At 43.1% G+C, this 16806-nt stretch overlaps 1 protein-coding gene across 2 annotated transcripts in view; it reads right to left on the bottom strand.

Annotated features, from left to right (window-relative positions):
* The window catches only part of man2c1 (mannosidase, alpha, class 2C, member 1), a 105833-nt gene that overhangs the window by 40096 nt on the left and 48931 nt on the right, over positions 1 to 16806 (bottom strand). For both annotated transcript variants that reach the window (XM_041178446.1, XM_041178447.1), the window contains exons 10-12: positions 13211 to 13327; positions 6624 to 6719; positions 2006 to 2151 (exon numbers count right to left, since the gene is read on the bottom strand). In XM_041178446.1, coding sequence (XP_041034380.1) covers positions 2006 to 2151; positions 6624 to 6719; positions 13211 to 13327 — 359 coding nt within the window. The remainder of the gene's footprint in view (positions 1 to 2005; positions 2152 to 6623; positions 6720 to 13210; positions 13328 to 16806) is intronic.

Genomic DNA, 16806 nt, shown 5'->3' with positions numbered 1-16806 from the left:
AGAGTACCTATTAGTAGCTAGCAAGATAGGGTTAATCTTTTATCCGTAACTTACATAAAAATGTCTTCAACCATCAAGCCTTGTTATAGATACTTTTTAAAAATATAGATAAAAGAAATCAAAACATTTCATGAATTCTTCTGACTTGGTTCCCGAGGTTAGCAATTTACTGACCTTGGATAGGCCTCAGCTACAAGAGCCTGGGTTTTTATGAGCATAGCGTGACTGGTTAATTTTAAATAGGAAAAGCCTAGTTGGCAACTCTTGTGTTATTACAAGTATTTAGAGCACGGAAACAAGCCATTCAGCATAACAAGGAACCACACAAACCTCCTCCCACCCTTTTTCATCTAACCCTATTGACCTATCTTTCTATTCCTTTTTCTCCCATATGCTTATTTAGCTTCCTCTTAAATGCATCTAAGCCATTTACCTCAATTACTCCTTATAGTCACAAGTTCCACATTCTGATCTTAACCACTCTCCATGATTTTCTCCTGAATTCCCTATTCTATTTATTAATTACCTTATAATTATCTTAACATCTCATCCAAAAGACAGCACCTCGCTCTGACAGTGGAGCATTCCCTCAGTCCTGCATTGGAGCTTCAGCTTTGGTTTTTTGTGCTCAAGTGGAGTGGGCCTTGAACTTACAATCTTCCGGCTCAGTGGCGAGAACGCCATTCACTGAGCCACAGCAGACATGGCAATAACCCTAGGGATAGCTTTGGGGTCATTCTTAATCCTGCTTTTGAAATTAGGGTGGTGTAAGCGGAAACAATCGATGATTTCAAAAGGAAATTGGATGGGCATTTGTAGGAAAAATCTTGCAGGACTGCTCTGCGGTGATCTGGCATGAACCTGATGGGCCGAATGGCCGCCCCTGTGCTGTAACTGATTCTATAAATGACCCAGGACCACTCACCCAGCTCTTTTCCCTCCAGAGATAAGCCTAGCCTCTATCCAGGCAGGATGATCACTATCAGGGCACTCAAAGAAATCAGCCCTTTTGTGTGTACAGTGGATTTTCCTTGGTATTACTCGAGTGAGTTGCAGGATGCAGAAATAATTAGGCAGCATATTCTGCATTTCCAGAGAAATGATGAGAGATCAGAAGCGCAGCAAGAATTTGTGTCAACGGTACACTTAAAAAGTGTGATGCATCCAATACACAAGGACCAAGTAGCTGATTCTTTGTTTACCGGTTGTGTGGACATGTTGAGATGTTCAGTGGCTAAGATGAAATTGTGCTTTAACTGCCATGTTCCTTTAACAGCTCTGCTCAGATACAACCTGTGGAGAACACCATGGTATCAGAGGCCTAATGCTGCGGCTCACTCCTCTAGATTGGGGAGCGACTTTTAATCTCTGGAAACATGCCTTTGGGAGATTCCAAGTTACTGAGATCAGAAAAACCAATGGGAAATGACTGGCTTTCTTTCTCACTTATGATACATTTGGCACATTCAAATGCAATATAACAATGGCTAGAAAATGTTTGACACAAAACCTGCGGATCCACTGCACCATCCAAGAAGCCTAGCTTCTTTCCTGCAGCCAACCCCTCCAGAGGACAAGTCTCTTTGCAAAGTCTTTTGCTCTTTTCCTATTACTTCAATCCTCACATGTCGTCTACTGCTATTGCAGAATGGATGGTCCACATCTCAAAGGCTATTGCCTAGGTTGCTAGCATATCACAATAATGGCTTGTTCTCTGCTCTCTCCTCCTTAGCAGCATTGCTGAGAATAGGAACTCAGCAGGGCAAGGGTTACACACATACACAGGAGCTTAGGTCTCCTAAACCACAAGCAATTATGACATTTTAAATACACAGTTGCATGCAGAATTTTAAAAATTATTTTACATTCACAAAACATATTTTGAACACAACTTGACATAATGACAGGACATAAAGAGGCATGAGTAACGAGTTCTTTCAGCCAGACCAAAACGGGAAGTTAGTTAAAAATGTACAAGACTTTTATAAAGTGTTTGTTCCCTGACCTGGGAAGCCCATCTGTGTCCTGAACTCTCTGTAGTCGATCCAACATGTCTTGTGTAGGTCCACCTCCCCCATCTCCAAACCCAAATAGGAACGCACTGTCATTTACGCGACCTTTGTCCTTGTTATTTTTAACTGTATGCAGCAGCTGCAACAGAGGGAAAAAAGTTTCTTCAAACTGGTTAAGTCCTTTGGGGCAAGACTCAGGACAAAATCAATATTGGTTTCTGTAATTTGGAAATACAGCAGTGTTGTGACCAAGTAGTGGCTGTAACATTGAATGCCCTCCTAAGGCTTTCACAGGGGTTTAATGAGGCGAAATGTGACACCAAGTCAAAGATAGCAACGTTAGACGAGGTGGAGAAAAACCTGGTTCAAAGAGGTAAGTTTTAAAGAGCATCTTAAAGGAGAAGAGAGATGTAGAGGGGTTTTGGGAGGAAATTTCAGAGCTTAAAACCTATATGGCTGAAGGTGTGGCCTCCAATAGTGCAGTGGATGAAGCGTGGGGGATATACAAGAGCCCAGAGCCGGAAGAACACAGGCCAAGAGTTGTAAGGCAAAGCACTTACAAAGCAAAGAAACTCCAAAAGGACTGGCAAAGCATAAAAGATACAAATTCATTCCTTAAGCACCTCCTCCCTCCTGCTGCATGGAGTTCCTGATCTTAGCTCCGCGGTCAAAAGGGAACAAGATGCTTTACTCATAGAGAAGCAGCCAAAATTTGAGAGGAAATGTTATCTTCATGAATTGTTTGAATGGCAGAGTGACAGAGATCTGGGAGCATTGCCCACTCTCTAAACTGGTGCACTTCCAGTGGTGCAGAAGGAAGGAAAGGAGAAAATAAAATACAATTTGAAAAGGAACCCCAAAACAAAACCCACTGGCCAATCAGAAAACTGGAGTTCAAGGTTGTACCAAACATTTCTGTGAAGGCTAAATTAAATGTGGTGAAAATGACGAGAATGGATTGTACACAGCAAAAGAATAAATGTTTTAATGAGCACAGCACAAACGGTTATGGTTTTTTATTTGATGGCTTAAGTCTAGGGGCTGAAAACATTTTACAGTATTTCAGATACAGCATGTTAGATACAGAACAAAGCTCCCTCTACACTGGCCCATCAAACACTCCCAGGGCAGAAATAGCACAGTCTCTTCAATAGAGAGTAAAGTTTCCTCTACACTCCCATCAAATACTCCCAGGACAGACAAAGCACAGGGTTAGATACAGAGTAAAGCTCCCTCTAACATGTCCCATCAAACGCCCCCAGGGCAGATACGGCTGGAGTTGGATATGGAGTAAAGCTCCCTTTACATTGTTGTAGTTTATAAGTCACTGCGGTGTATACTTTGTATGAACATACCAATATGAATTAGGAGGAGTAGGCCACTTGGCCCCTCAATCCTGCTCCGTCATTCAATAAGATCATGGCTGATCTCAATGTGACCTACCTACCCCTAACAACCTTACACATTTTGATGAATGTTTTAATAATTAACGTAAGCAAATATTTCAAACTCTCATGATTTATCAAAATAATGAATTAGGAGTCCATTTTTAAAAATAATTCAAGACATATTTACTTCTTCAGTGGAATACTTTCAATTCCATTTTTAGAGCAAAACAATCAAAGCTCCTCCTGCTGTCAAGTTGTGAAAATGTAATTTGAATAAAAATTGGTATTTGCTAGACAGCACCATTCTGAGAGGCGGATTAAGCTTTTCTTAGATTTTGTATGATCTCTCACTCAACATGTAAAAAAAAAAGGCCTTGAATTGGCCTTAACAAATCCCTCAAAAAGCAAATGGCTATGCAAAACAACTATGCTGAATTTGAAAGCATTCAAATTTAGTTCCTCCTTTGGAAAGTGAAAGCTCGATACTTCAAACACTAGGAAGCAGTAAACAAAGCACACGAGGTAGACAGCATTGTAGCAGGGTACTTCAACTAACCCTGAGCTAATTACTACAGCCTTTGACAAATTTCAAAAGCATCCTTGTATATCAATGTGCCCAGCAAGGAGCCAGAGACTTAGAAGTCTTGACATCTGGACTGTCCTTTTAACCTTTTAAGAGCAAAATTTTTTTTTATTCATTCATGTAATGTGGGCATCGCTGGCTAGGCCGGCACTTATTGACCATCCCTAATTGCAATTGATTCCCTCTTGCTGGTCAATGCACTTATGTTAGATGTATTCCTTCACGCTTATAGAATTACAAAACATAAAGGCTGTTCTGGTTTTTCTCCCAGTTTTGCCATAAATGTTTGAAAGGACCTCCCCTTCCCAGCAGATAATAAAACATTAAGACAAACTATTATAGGTCAGTGCGACAACACATTGCTGCAATCTGCTTGTAGAGGGTTGGATTTTTCCTACAAGACACCAAAACAGAAAATAAAAATAGCCCACTCATGTCGGTGCACTTTAAAATACCTGCACACAAAGCTGCAGTCGTGAAGCACTAGCAGTATATATTTGCTTCCAACTGAGGAAAGTTATGTGGTATGAGGGAACAATGATTATCTTTATATGAAGGAGTTACTTCTCTGACCTACATTGGTTTCCAGTCCAGCAATGCCTCAAATTGCTCTATGGCCTCATCTCTCCCCATCTATGTAACCTCCTATCCTACAACCCTCCAAGATTTCTGCCTCCTCCAATTCTGGCCTCTTGTGCACCCCCAATTTCCTTTGCTCCATCGCTGGAGGCTGTCCCTTTAGCTGTCAAGGACCCAAACTCTGGAAGTCCTTTCCTAAACCAGACCTCTCTAACCCTCTCTCCATTAGAATCTTCCTTAAAACTTACCCCTTTCACCAAGCTTGTGGGCACCTGTCCTTTTTACTTGCATATAAGCATCGCTGACAAGGCCAGCATTTATTGTACATCGCTAATTGCCCTTGAAAAGGTGGTGGTGAACCTCTGCAATCTAGGTGGTTTAGGTATACCACAGTGCTTTTTTTTTCCATAGCACTCTGATGTAACTGAGTGGCTTGCTACACCATTTCAGAGGGCACTTAAGAGTCAACCACATTGGAGTCACATAAACAAGGCAATTAAAAAAGCAAATCAAGGCTTTAATTCTAGAGGGACAAAATTGACAAGTAGGGAAGTTATACTAAACTTGTGTCGAGTCTTGGTTAGGGTGCTCTGTGCAGTTGTGATCGCCATATTATAAAACAGTATAGAGGCACTGGAGAGGGTGCAGGGAATATTTACAAGGATGAAACCAGAAATGTATAAATATCAGGAAAGGATTGACAGTCTGAGTTGCTTTTCTCTTGAAAAAAGGTTGCTGTGGGGTGACCTAATAGAGATCTTTAAAATTATGAAAGATTTTGACAGAGTGCAGGCTGAGAGAATGTTTCCCCTCGTGGTGAAGAGCAGAGCTAGAGGCCATCAATATGAGATAGTCACCAAGAAATCCAATAGGGAATTCAGTAGAAACATCTTTATCCAAAGATTGATGAGAATGTGGAATTCACAGGAAATGGTTGAAGCAAATAGTATAGCTGCATCTAAAGGGAGGCTAAACAAACATATGAGGGAGAAGCGAATAGAGGACTGTGATGATAGATTTAGGTGATTAAAGTTGGGAGGAGGTTTGAGTGGAACATAAACACCCACAATGAACCGGTTGGGCCGAATGGCCTGTTTCTGTGCCATATATCCTACATAGGCCAGACCCAGTAAGGATGGTGGATTTCCTCCTCTGAAAGACATTAGTGAACTAGATGGATTTCTACAACAATCTGGTAGTTTCATGATCATCATTAACGAGACTAGCATTTTACTCCAGGTTTATTAATTAAGAGTTTAAATTCCCCCAGCTGCTATAGTGGAATTCTAACCGATGTCTCTGGAGCATTACTCCAAGCCTCTGGATTACTAGACCAGTAATGTCACCACTATGCTACCATTCCCCTAGATGTGGTTTGGTGCCAAATTTTGTCTGATAATGCTCCTGTCTTGCTACTTGAAGGTGCTATATTATTACAAGTTGTTGTTGTTTTGCTGTAGCAGCCAAGTAATCTGCTGGCAGGTTGCTGCTTACACTACTTGTCAAAGGTAAAGACTTAATTTCCATAGTGTTCACTGCAGCAGTGGTCCTTGCAGTGGTCAAAGCGTCCATTGGTTCCAGAGTTGTCATCCAGTTTTAAAGCACAGGATTGGTGCAACATGTTCCTTTATGACTTCACAGATCAGGAGGTGCACAGGATGAGATTCTGATGAGAAAGCGAAAAATAAAAAGTGGCTTGGACGACCTCCGCGTAGGTCTGCTTCTGGACCTGGCTGGAACCTCAACCTACAGGCCCAGGGGGCATATGTTCCACTGGGAGGGAGTTTCTCTGAGCGCTTGCTGCTCTAAGGTTATATGAACGCAAAGGTGGCCTTGGAGAGAGATTACAAGGTATCCACCTGTATGCTTGAGATCTTTCACAATGAATGGGCATCATGAGACCTAATCTATTCTATAAACTCTCTGGGCAAGGCGCTTCTAGGGTGTCTTTATTGCTTCAATGGCTTTGAGTGAAAATCTCATTTCAAACAAAGAGAGGAAAAAAAGTCCATCTGCTCCAAACATCTGTACTGTTAAGATTGAAGTTTGCTACATACTTACTTCTTCTACTGTGCATTTCATTCCATAGGAGTTGCCAGGTGGAAAGTGGGTCAGGACCCTGGAGCCATCAATTCCCTCCCAAAAGAATGTGTGATGCTGTGAAGGTTGGCAAGAACACCAGAGAGAAAGATGAACAAGTATTACTTGACATGACAAAGAAATTGAGGCAGAAGCATTTTCAAGTTCAACATCAGTGCCAAAATAATCAAAGTACAATAAATCCAAAAATGAACACAGGAAAAACATTGTTGGATGGCAGCAGTTAGGATCTGATATATTTGTGCACATGTTTCAAATCCTGATACAAAGCAAATCTTCCAGTTGCTCTCTACACAGATGCTTTCAGACAAACATCAAAATTTCCAAAGTAGGAACTCTTCCAATTGAGCAACTCATTAGATACTGAGCAAGTGATCCATGCAGATGCTGAAGATCCCATAGACAGTGATGTTATTACTAAGCCATTTAGTCCCTCAAGTCTGCTCCTCCATTTAATTAGATTCAGGCTAATCTGCACCACAAATCCATTTTTTTTTTTGCCTATCCCTCGACACCCTCACTGAATAAAAAAATCCATCAATCTTGATCTTGAAAGTTCAAATTCATCCCCACTATGCACAGTCTTCTGGAGGAAGAGAGTTCCACATCTCCATTACCATTTTTGTGAAGAAATGCTCCCGAATTTCACCTCCGGATGGCCTGCCCCTAATTTTACGGTTATGCCCCTTTGGCCTGGATCCTCTCACCACAGGAAAGAGTTTCTCCGTATCTACCCTCTCAACCCTTTTAACATTTTCATCAGATCACGCCTCAGTCTTCGAAATTTAACAGGTGACATGCCAAGTTTATGCGCCCTGATCTCATAATTTAATCCTTTATCAATCTGGATCCCCAGTCTGGGTTGAGCACTATGATCTATTAAATATAACTGGCTTCAGCACACCCAGGTTAGGGAGGGTAAACTGACCAATTTCTGATACTGACCACCAATCCTACACCCCCGCTCAAAACACATGGAGCAGACTGTGAGCACAGACAAGATTGGGCTTTAGTGCAATGTCTCCCACAGTCAAAAAGACTGCAGACGCTCACCATCCAGCCTTACATACAAGGCATGACTACTTGGGTGAGGCAGATTATGTCGAGCATGCATGTCACTACTCTCTAGCAAAGAGACAAAGCTTCCTGAGAGGATGAGGAAAGAGAGAGAAAAGGGAAATATTAGTGAAGAAATCCTGAGGTTTTAAAAAAATTTTTTATAACTAAATCAAACTCTAAGGGTGCATACACCAGACAAGTTTAATACTGGACAGGCCCAGCAGAGGTGGCGGCACAGTGGGGTACAGTCAGGATGGAGTTGCCCTGGGAGCCTTCAACATCGACTCCGGGCCCCATGAAATCTCATAGCATCAGGTGAAACATGGGCAAGGAAACCTCCTGCTGATTACCACGTACCGCCCTCCCTCAGCTGATGTATCAGCGCTCCTCCATGTTGAACGCCACTTGAAGGAAGTACTGAGGGTGGCAAGGGCACAGAATGTACACTGGGTGGGGAACTTAATGTCCATCACCAAGAGTGGCTCAGTAGCACCATTACTGACTGAGCCGGCCGAGTCCTACAGGACATAGCTGCTAGACTGGATCTGCGGCAGGTGGTGAGGGATCCAACAAGAGGGAAAAACATACTTGACCTCATCCTCACCAACCTGCCTGCCGCAGATGCATCTGTCCATGAGAGTATCGGGAGCAGTGACCATCACACAGTCGTTGTGGAGACAAAGTCCCAGCTTCACATTGAGGATATTCTCCATCGTGTTGTGTGGTACTACCACTGTGCTAAATGGGATAGATTTCAAACAGATCTAGCAACTCAAGACTGGAGGTCCCCAGCTTCACAGATGCCAGTCTTCAGCCAATTCGATTCCTCCACGTGATATCAAGAAACGGCTGAAGGCACTGGATACTGCAATGGCTATGGACCCTGTCAATATTCCAACAATAATACTGAAGACTTGTGCTCCAGAACTTGCTGCACCCCTAGCCAAGCTGTTCCAGTAAAGCTACAACACTGGCACCAGCTATGTCGAAAATTATCCAGTTATGTCCTGTACACAAAAAGCAGATCAAAACCAACCTGGCCAATTACCGCCCCATCAGTCTACTCTCCATTATCAGTAAAGTAATGGAGGGGTTATCAACAGTGCTACCAAATGGCACTTGCTTAGCAATAACCTGCTCACTGATGCCCAATTTGGGTTCCACCAGAGCCACTCAGCTCCTGACCTCATTACAGCCTTGGTTCAAGCATGGACAAAAGAGCTGAACTTCTGAGCTGTGGTAAGAGTGATTGCCATAGATACCATGGCAGCATTTGACCGAGTGTGGCAGCAAGGAGCCCAAGCAAAACTGGAGTCAATGGGAATCGGGGGGAAAACTCTCCGCTGGTTGGAGTCATACCTTGCATAAAGGAAGATGGTTGTGGTTGTTAGAGGTCAGTCATCTCAGCTCCAGGACATCACTGCAGGAGTTCCTCAGGGTAGTGTCCTCGGCCCAACCATCTTCAGCTGCCTCATCAATGACCTTCCTTCCATCATAAGATCAGAAGAGAGGATGTTCACTAATGATTGCACAATGTTCAGCACCATTTGTGACTCCTCAGATACTGAAGCAGTCTATGTCCAAATGCAGCAAGACCTGGACAAAATCCAGACTTGGGCTGATAAGTGGCAAGTAACATTCGCATCACACAAGTGTCAGGCAATGACCACCTGCAACAAGAGAGAATTCAACCATCGCCCCTTGATGTTCAATGGCATTACCATCACTGAATCCCCCACTATCAACATCCTGGGGCTTACCATTGACCAGAAACTGAACTGGACTAGCCATAGAAATACTGTGGCTATGAGCAGGTCAGAGGCTCAGAATAATGCAACGAGTAACTCACCTCCTGGCTCCCCAAAGCCTGTCCACAATTGACAAGGCACAAGTCAGGAGTGTGATGGAATACTCTCCAATTGCCTGGATGAGTGCAGCTCCCACAACACTCAAGAAGCTTGACACCATCCAGGACAAAGCAGTCTGCTTGATTGGCACCACATCCACAAACATTTGCTCCCTCCACCACCACCAATGCACAGTAGCAACAGTGTGTACCATCTACAAGATGCACTGCAGAAATTCAGTAAGGTTCCTTCGACAGCACCTTCCAAACCCACGACCACTACCATCTAGAAGGACAAGGGCAGCAGATAGATGGGAAAGCCACCACCTAGAAGTTCCCTTCCAAGTCAGTCACCATCCTGACTTGGAAATATATCGCCGTTCCTTCACTGTCACTGGGTCAAAATCCTGGAACTCCCTCCCCAACAGTACTGTGGGTGTATCTACACCACATGGACTGCAGCGGTTCAAGAAGGCAGCTCACCACCACATGTCAAGGACAACTAGGGGTGAGGAAAAAATGCTGGCCTAGGCATCAAAGCCCACATCCCATGAATGAATAAAAAAAACACTAGTCTAAAATAGTTTCAGCTTCACACCAACATTAAACTGACCATGTAAATCGGCATCATGGCCCAATCTGACTCTGGAGTGAAGCAGAGTGCAACTCCCTGGAATATGGGGGCAGGTTCGCACTGCTTTAAACAAAAAGAAAAACCCTGTAGACGCTGGAAAATTTGAGACAAAAGGATAAGAGATGCTGGAAAAACTTAGCCAATCAAACAGCATGTGTGCAGGAAATGGACAGGTTAACATTTCAGGTGTGTGGTCAAGTGAGTTCTGTCAAACTTGAACCTGTAATGGAGTTCAGAGTATAAAATGTACCCCTTGAGTTTCTAATGTAAATTAAATCATAATACAAACACAATGCTGTCACAAAACTACTGTATTTATCTAGAAAGCACTAGGGAAAAGGTGCTGGGAAAACTATTAGACCTAAAGGCAGACATGTCTCCTGGAACAGATGACCTGCATCCTGGGGTCTTAAAAGAAGTGGCTGCAGAGATAGTAGATGCATTGGTTATAATCTTCCAAAATTCCTTCAATTCTGGAAGGGTCCCAGTGGATTAGAAAATGGCTAATTCAAGAAAAGAGGGATTGCAGAACTCAGTGGTACAGAGGGATCTGGGTGCCCTGGTTAATGAATCACAAAAACTTAGATTGCAGGTACAGCAAGTTATTAGGAAGGCAAATGGAATGTTTGCATTTATTGTAAGGGGAATGGAATATAAAAGTAGGAATGTTTTACTGCAGCTGTACAGGAAATTGGTGACACCGCATCTGGAGCACTGTGTACAGTTTTGGTCTCCTTATTTGAATAAAGGTATAGCTGCATTAGAAGCAGTTCAGAGAAAGTTCACTCGACTCATTCCTGGGATGAAGGGCTTACCCTATGAAGAAAGGTTGAACAGGTTGGGCCTATAGCCACTGGAGCTGAGAAGAATGAAGGGTGATCTTATTGAAACATAAGATCCTGAGGGGACCTGATAGGGTTGATATCAGGAGGATATTTCTACTTGTGGGGGAAGATTAGAACTAGGGACACAGTTTAAGAATAAGAGGTCTCCCTTTCAAGATAGAAATGAGGAGAATTTTTTTCTCATTCTTTCTTTTTCTCTCTCAGTCTGTGGAATTCTCTTCCCCGGAAAGCAGTGGAGGGTGGGTCATTGAATTTATTCAAGGCTGAGATAGACAGATTTTTTTACAGACAGGGGAGTCAAGGGCAGACAGGAAAGTGGAGTTGAGACCACAGATCAGCCATGATCTTATTGAATGGCAGGGCAGGCTTGAAGAGCTGATTGGTCTATTCCTGTCCCTAAGTCTATTCCCATGTAACTACATAAAATGCTATCATAGTGTAGAACAAGAAGGTAATGTCGCATATTGGCATATAACTCTGGCTAATTAGGCACATATATCTTATGCTGAGCCCTTACAAAGTTCAAGTCAGAGAATACATCCTATACTAGCATGTAAGAAATTAGGTTGAGGCAGTCTCAACCCAATTCCAGTACATTTACAGCATGAAAGCGCAAAATATAGATGCTACAGTGACACAAATTTAGTCTCACTCAGGAAGCTAGTTCTGAGGAGTGCAAATATCACACTTGTGCTATAAAGCATTCTATTCTGATACTCTCTTTGGCAGCCTTCCATATTGTGAGACGATGGTTTGCGTCTTGGTTGTCAACACCGTGTTAAGCATCAACTGGTTCAGGAGTGGGGCTCAGGAGCCCCACTCTGGCATGGCACTCTCAACCACATTTGCTACACAATTAAGACATTGGACAGAGAAGGTGCAGGATTTTCTCGCCTGTTTTCTAGTCTTGTCTGTAACTAACAGTAACTGGAAAGTGTTGTGTTAGTTAGTTTCTTTCTTTTTTCCAGCCATGGGCAGAGTACCTCTTTTGAGTACAAACACTTTTCTATCTGTTCCTATTCAGATGAAGTTACATTTTTCATAGTTTGCCATTGTGAGATTTGAACTCTTGATCTTAGGGTTACAAACCCAGTACCATAACCACTTGGCTATTTAAGCCAAGCTTCTGGCCTGTTTTCTCTGGGCCTTCTGTCAATGATTTATCAATTACATCGTTAAGGTTTGTTAATATCGGCTACATTGTTAAGGGAAACAGGTAATGGGTATTTGAACACATATAAATAAGGGATAGGTGGGACACTAGGAGGTGGTGAGGAGTGTTGACACTGAACAAAGTCAATAAACTATCTCAGCAAGGAAAGGCTCTGTGACTTCACCAACTGGCTTGGATCCTGCTAAACACCCTCTTCTCGCCTGGCTGAGTTTTCCATTTCTCCTTGTCACTTCCAATGCCCCTCCAGGCAGTCAGCCTCCAGAGGTTATGGCCATTGGTGACTGCCTGCTAGTTGTCTGTGTCAATGTCCGCCATCTTCATATCTCTAATTGTAGCAGAGGCACGGACGTCCAGCTATGACCCAGTGACCAGTTCGCCCTACGGAAGGTCTCTGGGGTATATGTCATTGATCTAATGAACTTGCCCGAGCCAGTGCAGACATCAATGGCTTAGTATATGCTGATAGAATTCGAATACTCCAGGACCTCTGAGCTGGTGGCCTTGTTCAGCCAAGAGATGCTGGATTTAGGGAAAGTAGATTGTGCATCCGGCCTTTGTTGTCCTTTAATGTTTCCATTCCTTTACGTCAGTGAACATCACCAACTTAGGGTGCCATTTAAGTTGTGTGTGATGTTCGTATTATCTGATCCACCCACCCCCATAGTTTCATCCACAGAACGGAAAACAAACTAGTTTCAGTTACCAAAGCCAGGCTAATCAGGGCAATACCTGCTTCTTCAAAATGGTGACACTCACGCACAAAGTTCCACTCAGTGTCTAAATTGTGAGGCAGTCACTTGATGGGTATATTTGAACGATTGTAATGAGGAGTAAATCGCCGTACTGACTGTACCACCAGCCTTCACATGACATTTCCACAGGTTTACACTTCTAAACACTTTCAAAAGTTATTTTAATGGGCACTTCGAAAATCTCCAAACAACAACTTGGACCTCCCGATGTGACTACCACCAGAACCGAGCAACTTACCGGGAATTCATTCACTAGGTTCCAACTGAGTTTCTGAGTTAGAAAGCGTGTGATACCGCACCCCTGCATAATCTGCGGCAGCTGGGCAGAGTATCCAAATGTATCCGGCAACCAGAACTATTTCAAAAGAGAGAAAGGAAATGTTTAATTTGTAACTGGTAACAATTTTTAGCTCCGCAAATAGCTGTGTGCAAATGGCATTGGTGTTGAACCTGTGAAGGATCTTAGCTTGTGCCGGTGAAAAGGTGGCACTAAAACCGGCCAGTGGCCAAAAAGACAAGAACCAAACAACTCTCCTGTTTGTTATCCAATCATACTCAGTAGAAGCATTTGTGTGCAAATCAGTAAGGAGGGTAAATGACAATGGCCTATTTGCGAATTGTAGCTTCTATGTATTTCTAGGGCAGGAACAAACTCAGCTGCAACAATGAAATGGAATGACACGGGAAGAATAGCCACATGGGCAAGCGACCAGAGGGTTGCAGGTGCCCATGGGCAATTATACCAACATGAGAACCCACCACACAGAGTGGGGCATTACAGTCCTCCATCCCACAAACCATGCTGTGCATCCTGCTTGCCAGGGACTGCCTTGTACTTAGAGGCTTGTCTCAGAAAACCTACAGCAAATTCCAGCCGATGGGAATGATTTATCTGCCTTTAAGACCAAGACATTGACTGAATTGTCAAAGACTCTGGCAAGCCAAGGTTTAAAGCGACAAAGAACCTTTCAGTGTGCACACTTAGTTGGCCATTAAGAGCAGGAAAAATCTGCTTTATTAACAATTTTGTGAAGCACTAGCTTTCAATTTAAAAAGTAATGAAGAACATTGCAGAGATAATGCATTTTTGGATAGGTGTGCTCATCGTGAAAATTCCTGAGCCCTCAGTAGTAGGAACTAAGTAACTCATTGAAGTCGTAGCTCACTCTAAAGTCAAAGGTTGAACAGGACACAGTTTGGCATGCTACAGTCAAATATTAATTTTAGATATCAATGTGGCCATAGCATTTAATCAATTTATAGACATTTGTTTGAAAATCAAGCCCAACATGACTGCCAATTGTTGAGTTAGATTGTCTGAGGCAATGCTTAAAGTGTGATAACCTAAGTTACTTAATAAAGAGACTGCTGTCTTCGAGTGATAAGGCATTGGGAGGAGGGGGAAACCAAAAGTTACTAGACAGAAGAGCATTTAGAGCATTTCATAAAAATAAGATGCGCACAATCAGCATGGGGAGACTCCGGCCTTTGTGAGACAGAGACCAAATGAGGATATTTGGGAATTTGGTTCAAAGTGGGAATTTGGTGGATAGGGGGAAAAGAGATGCTTTACTGCAAGAAGTACGACTTGGATTGGAGTGCTGGGAGTTAGGTAATTAAGGGAATTAGAGAAGGAAGGGAAAGAGGTGCTCTTTTGCTTTCTAACTTTCTCAGCCTCCAGCACATGGTTGTGCTCTGCTCAAGGAGAAGAAGCTAGTTATTTGGAGAGTATCTGGTAAGTGACTAAGGTTTATTTGATTCCTAAGGTTCAAAATAGTCTAGCAACTGGTGGCAAGGTTAATAAACTATATAAAAACAAAAGTAAAATATATAATTAAATAAAATAATTAAATAGTTAATTAGGACACATAAAGGATATCAGGACAGGTGACGTAAGAGGGCGAACATGTCTGCAGTGTTTGAAACTTGAGCAGCTTCAGCTCCGAGTTTATGATTTGGAGGCTGAGCTGCAGACACTGTGACGCATCAGGGAGGGGGAAAGTTACCTAGATTCTTTGAACCAGGGGGCGGTGTGGTGCCTGGAGGTGTGGTGGAGGCAGGTTCAATCGAGGCATTTCAGAGGACATTAGATGATTATTTGAATAGAAACAATGTGCAAGAGTACCGGCAAAAGGCAAGGTAATGGCACTAGGTTATATTGCTCATTTGGAGAGCCGGTGCAGACATGATGGGCCGAATGGCCTCCTTCTGTGCCGTTAAGCTTCTGTGATTCTGTGCAGTCACACGTCTTAGGGCAGGGTCTTCTGATTTGGTCAGTGGTCAGGTACAGGAGGGTGTGACTGTGAGTGAGGCAGGTAAGGGGACTCAGAAGGCAGGAGCACAGAAGTGTGAGTCTCTGTAATTGTCCAACAGGTTTGAGGTTTTTTTCAGCTTGTTTGGATGAGAGTGAGGGCTGTAGGGTGGATGAGCTAACTGGCCTGGCGCCGTGGTACAGGAAGCCAGTCAAGTTGGTGGGGGGGGGGAGCAAAAAGGAAAATGGTGGTACTGGGGATAGTATAGCCAGAGAGATTGACACTGTTCTCTGCAGCAAAGAGCGAGAGTCCAAGCGGCTGTGTGTTGCCTGCCTGGTGCCAGGGTTCAGGACATCTGCTCGGGGCTGGAGAGGAACTTGCAGTGGGAGGGGGTGGACCCAGTTGTCGTGGTCCCTGTAGGTACCAATGACATAGGCAGAACAAAGGAAGAGGCTCTGCATAGTCAGTATGAGGACCTAGGCATCAAATTAAGAAGCAGAACCTCAAAGGTCATAATCTCTGGATTATTACCTGAGCCACGTGAAAATTGGCACAGAACAAATCAGATTAGGGAGATCAATGTGTGACTCAAAGGCTGGTGTGGGAGAAGTGGGCTCCAGTTTGTGCAGCACTGACACCAGTGCTGGGGAAAGTGGGATCTGTACCATTGGGATGGTCTACACCTGAATCGTGCTGGGACCAGTGTTCTTGCGAGATGCATAATTAGGGTAGTAGAAAGGGTTTTAAACTAAATATTGGGGACAAGGGATCAAATCTGGGAAGATGTGGCAAATCAAAGAGGAGAGATAAGACAAAAGATAAAGGTATTATTACTAGAAATGAAAAACAGACTGTGAAAGGAAGGGATAGAGCGTAGAAATCTAACAGTAAATCAACAGATGAAACTAGAGGTTATAAAAAGAATAAAATGATAAAACTAAAGGCTCTGTATCTGAATGTGTGTAGCATTTGAAACAAAACAGATGGGTTGAGAGCGCACATAGAAATAAATAATTACGATTTGATAGCCACTATGGAGACATGGCTGCAGGAGGACATGGAATGGGACATGAATATTGAGGGTACAGGATATTTAGGAAGGGCAGGAAGCAAGGAAAAGGTAGAGGGATGGCTCTGTTAGTTAATGATGGTATTAGCACAATAGAGAGGGATGACCTAAGTTCAGGAAACCAGGATGTGGAAACAGTTTGGGTAGAGATGAGAAATGGTAAAGGCAAGTAATCACTTGTGGGAGTTGTGAACAGGCCCCCTAACAGTAACCACATGGTAGGTTAGAGCACGAAGGAAGAAATAATTGGAGCTCGTCAAGAATGGCGATAATCATGGCAGATTTTAATTTACATATAGACTGGAAAAGTCAGATGGGCAAAGATAGCCTTGATGAGAAGTACATTGAATGTTTTTGGGATAGTTTCTTAGAACAGTATGTTCTGGAGCCAACCAGAGAGCAGGCTATACTAGACCTGGTATCGTGCAATGAGAGGGGAGTAATTAAGAATCTCACAGTGAAGGCGCCCCTAGGTAGCAGTGACCATAATATGATTGAATTTACACTCAGTTT

Source organism: Carcharodon carcharias, chromosome 32, assembly GCF_017639515.1.
Source record: "Carcharodon carcharias isolate sCarCar2 chromosome 32, sCarCar2.pri, whole genome shotgun sequence".
In the NCBI taxonomy this organism is placed as follows: Eukaryota; Metazoa; Chordata; class Chondrichthyes; order Lamniformes; family Lamnidae; genus Carcharodon; species Carcharodon carcharias.
This window is presented reverse-complemented; position numbering and strand designations above follow the sequence as displayed.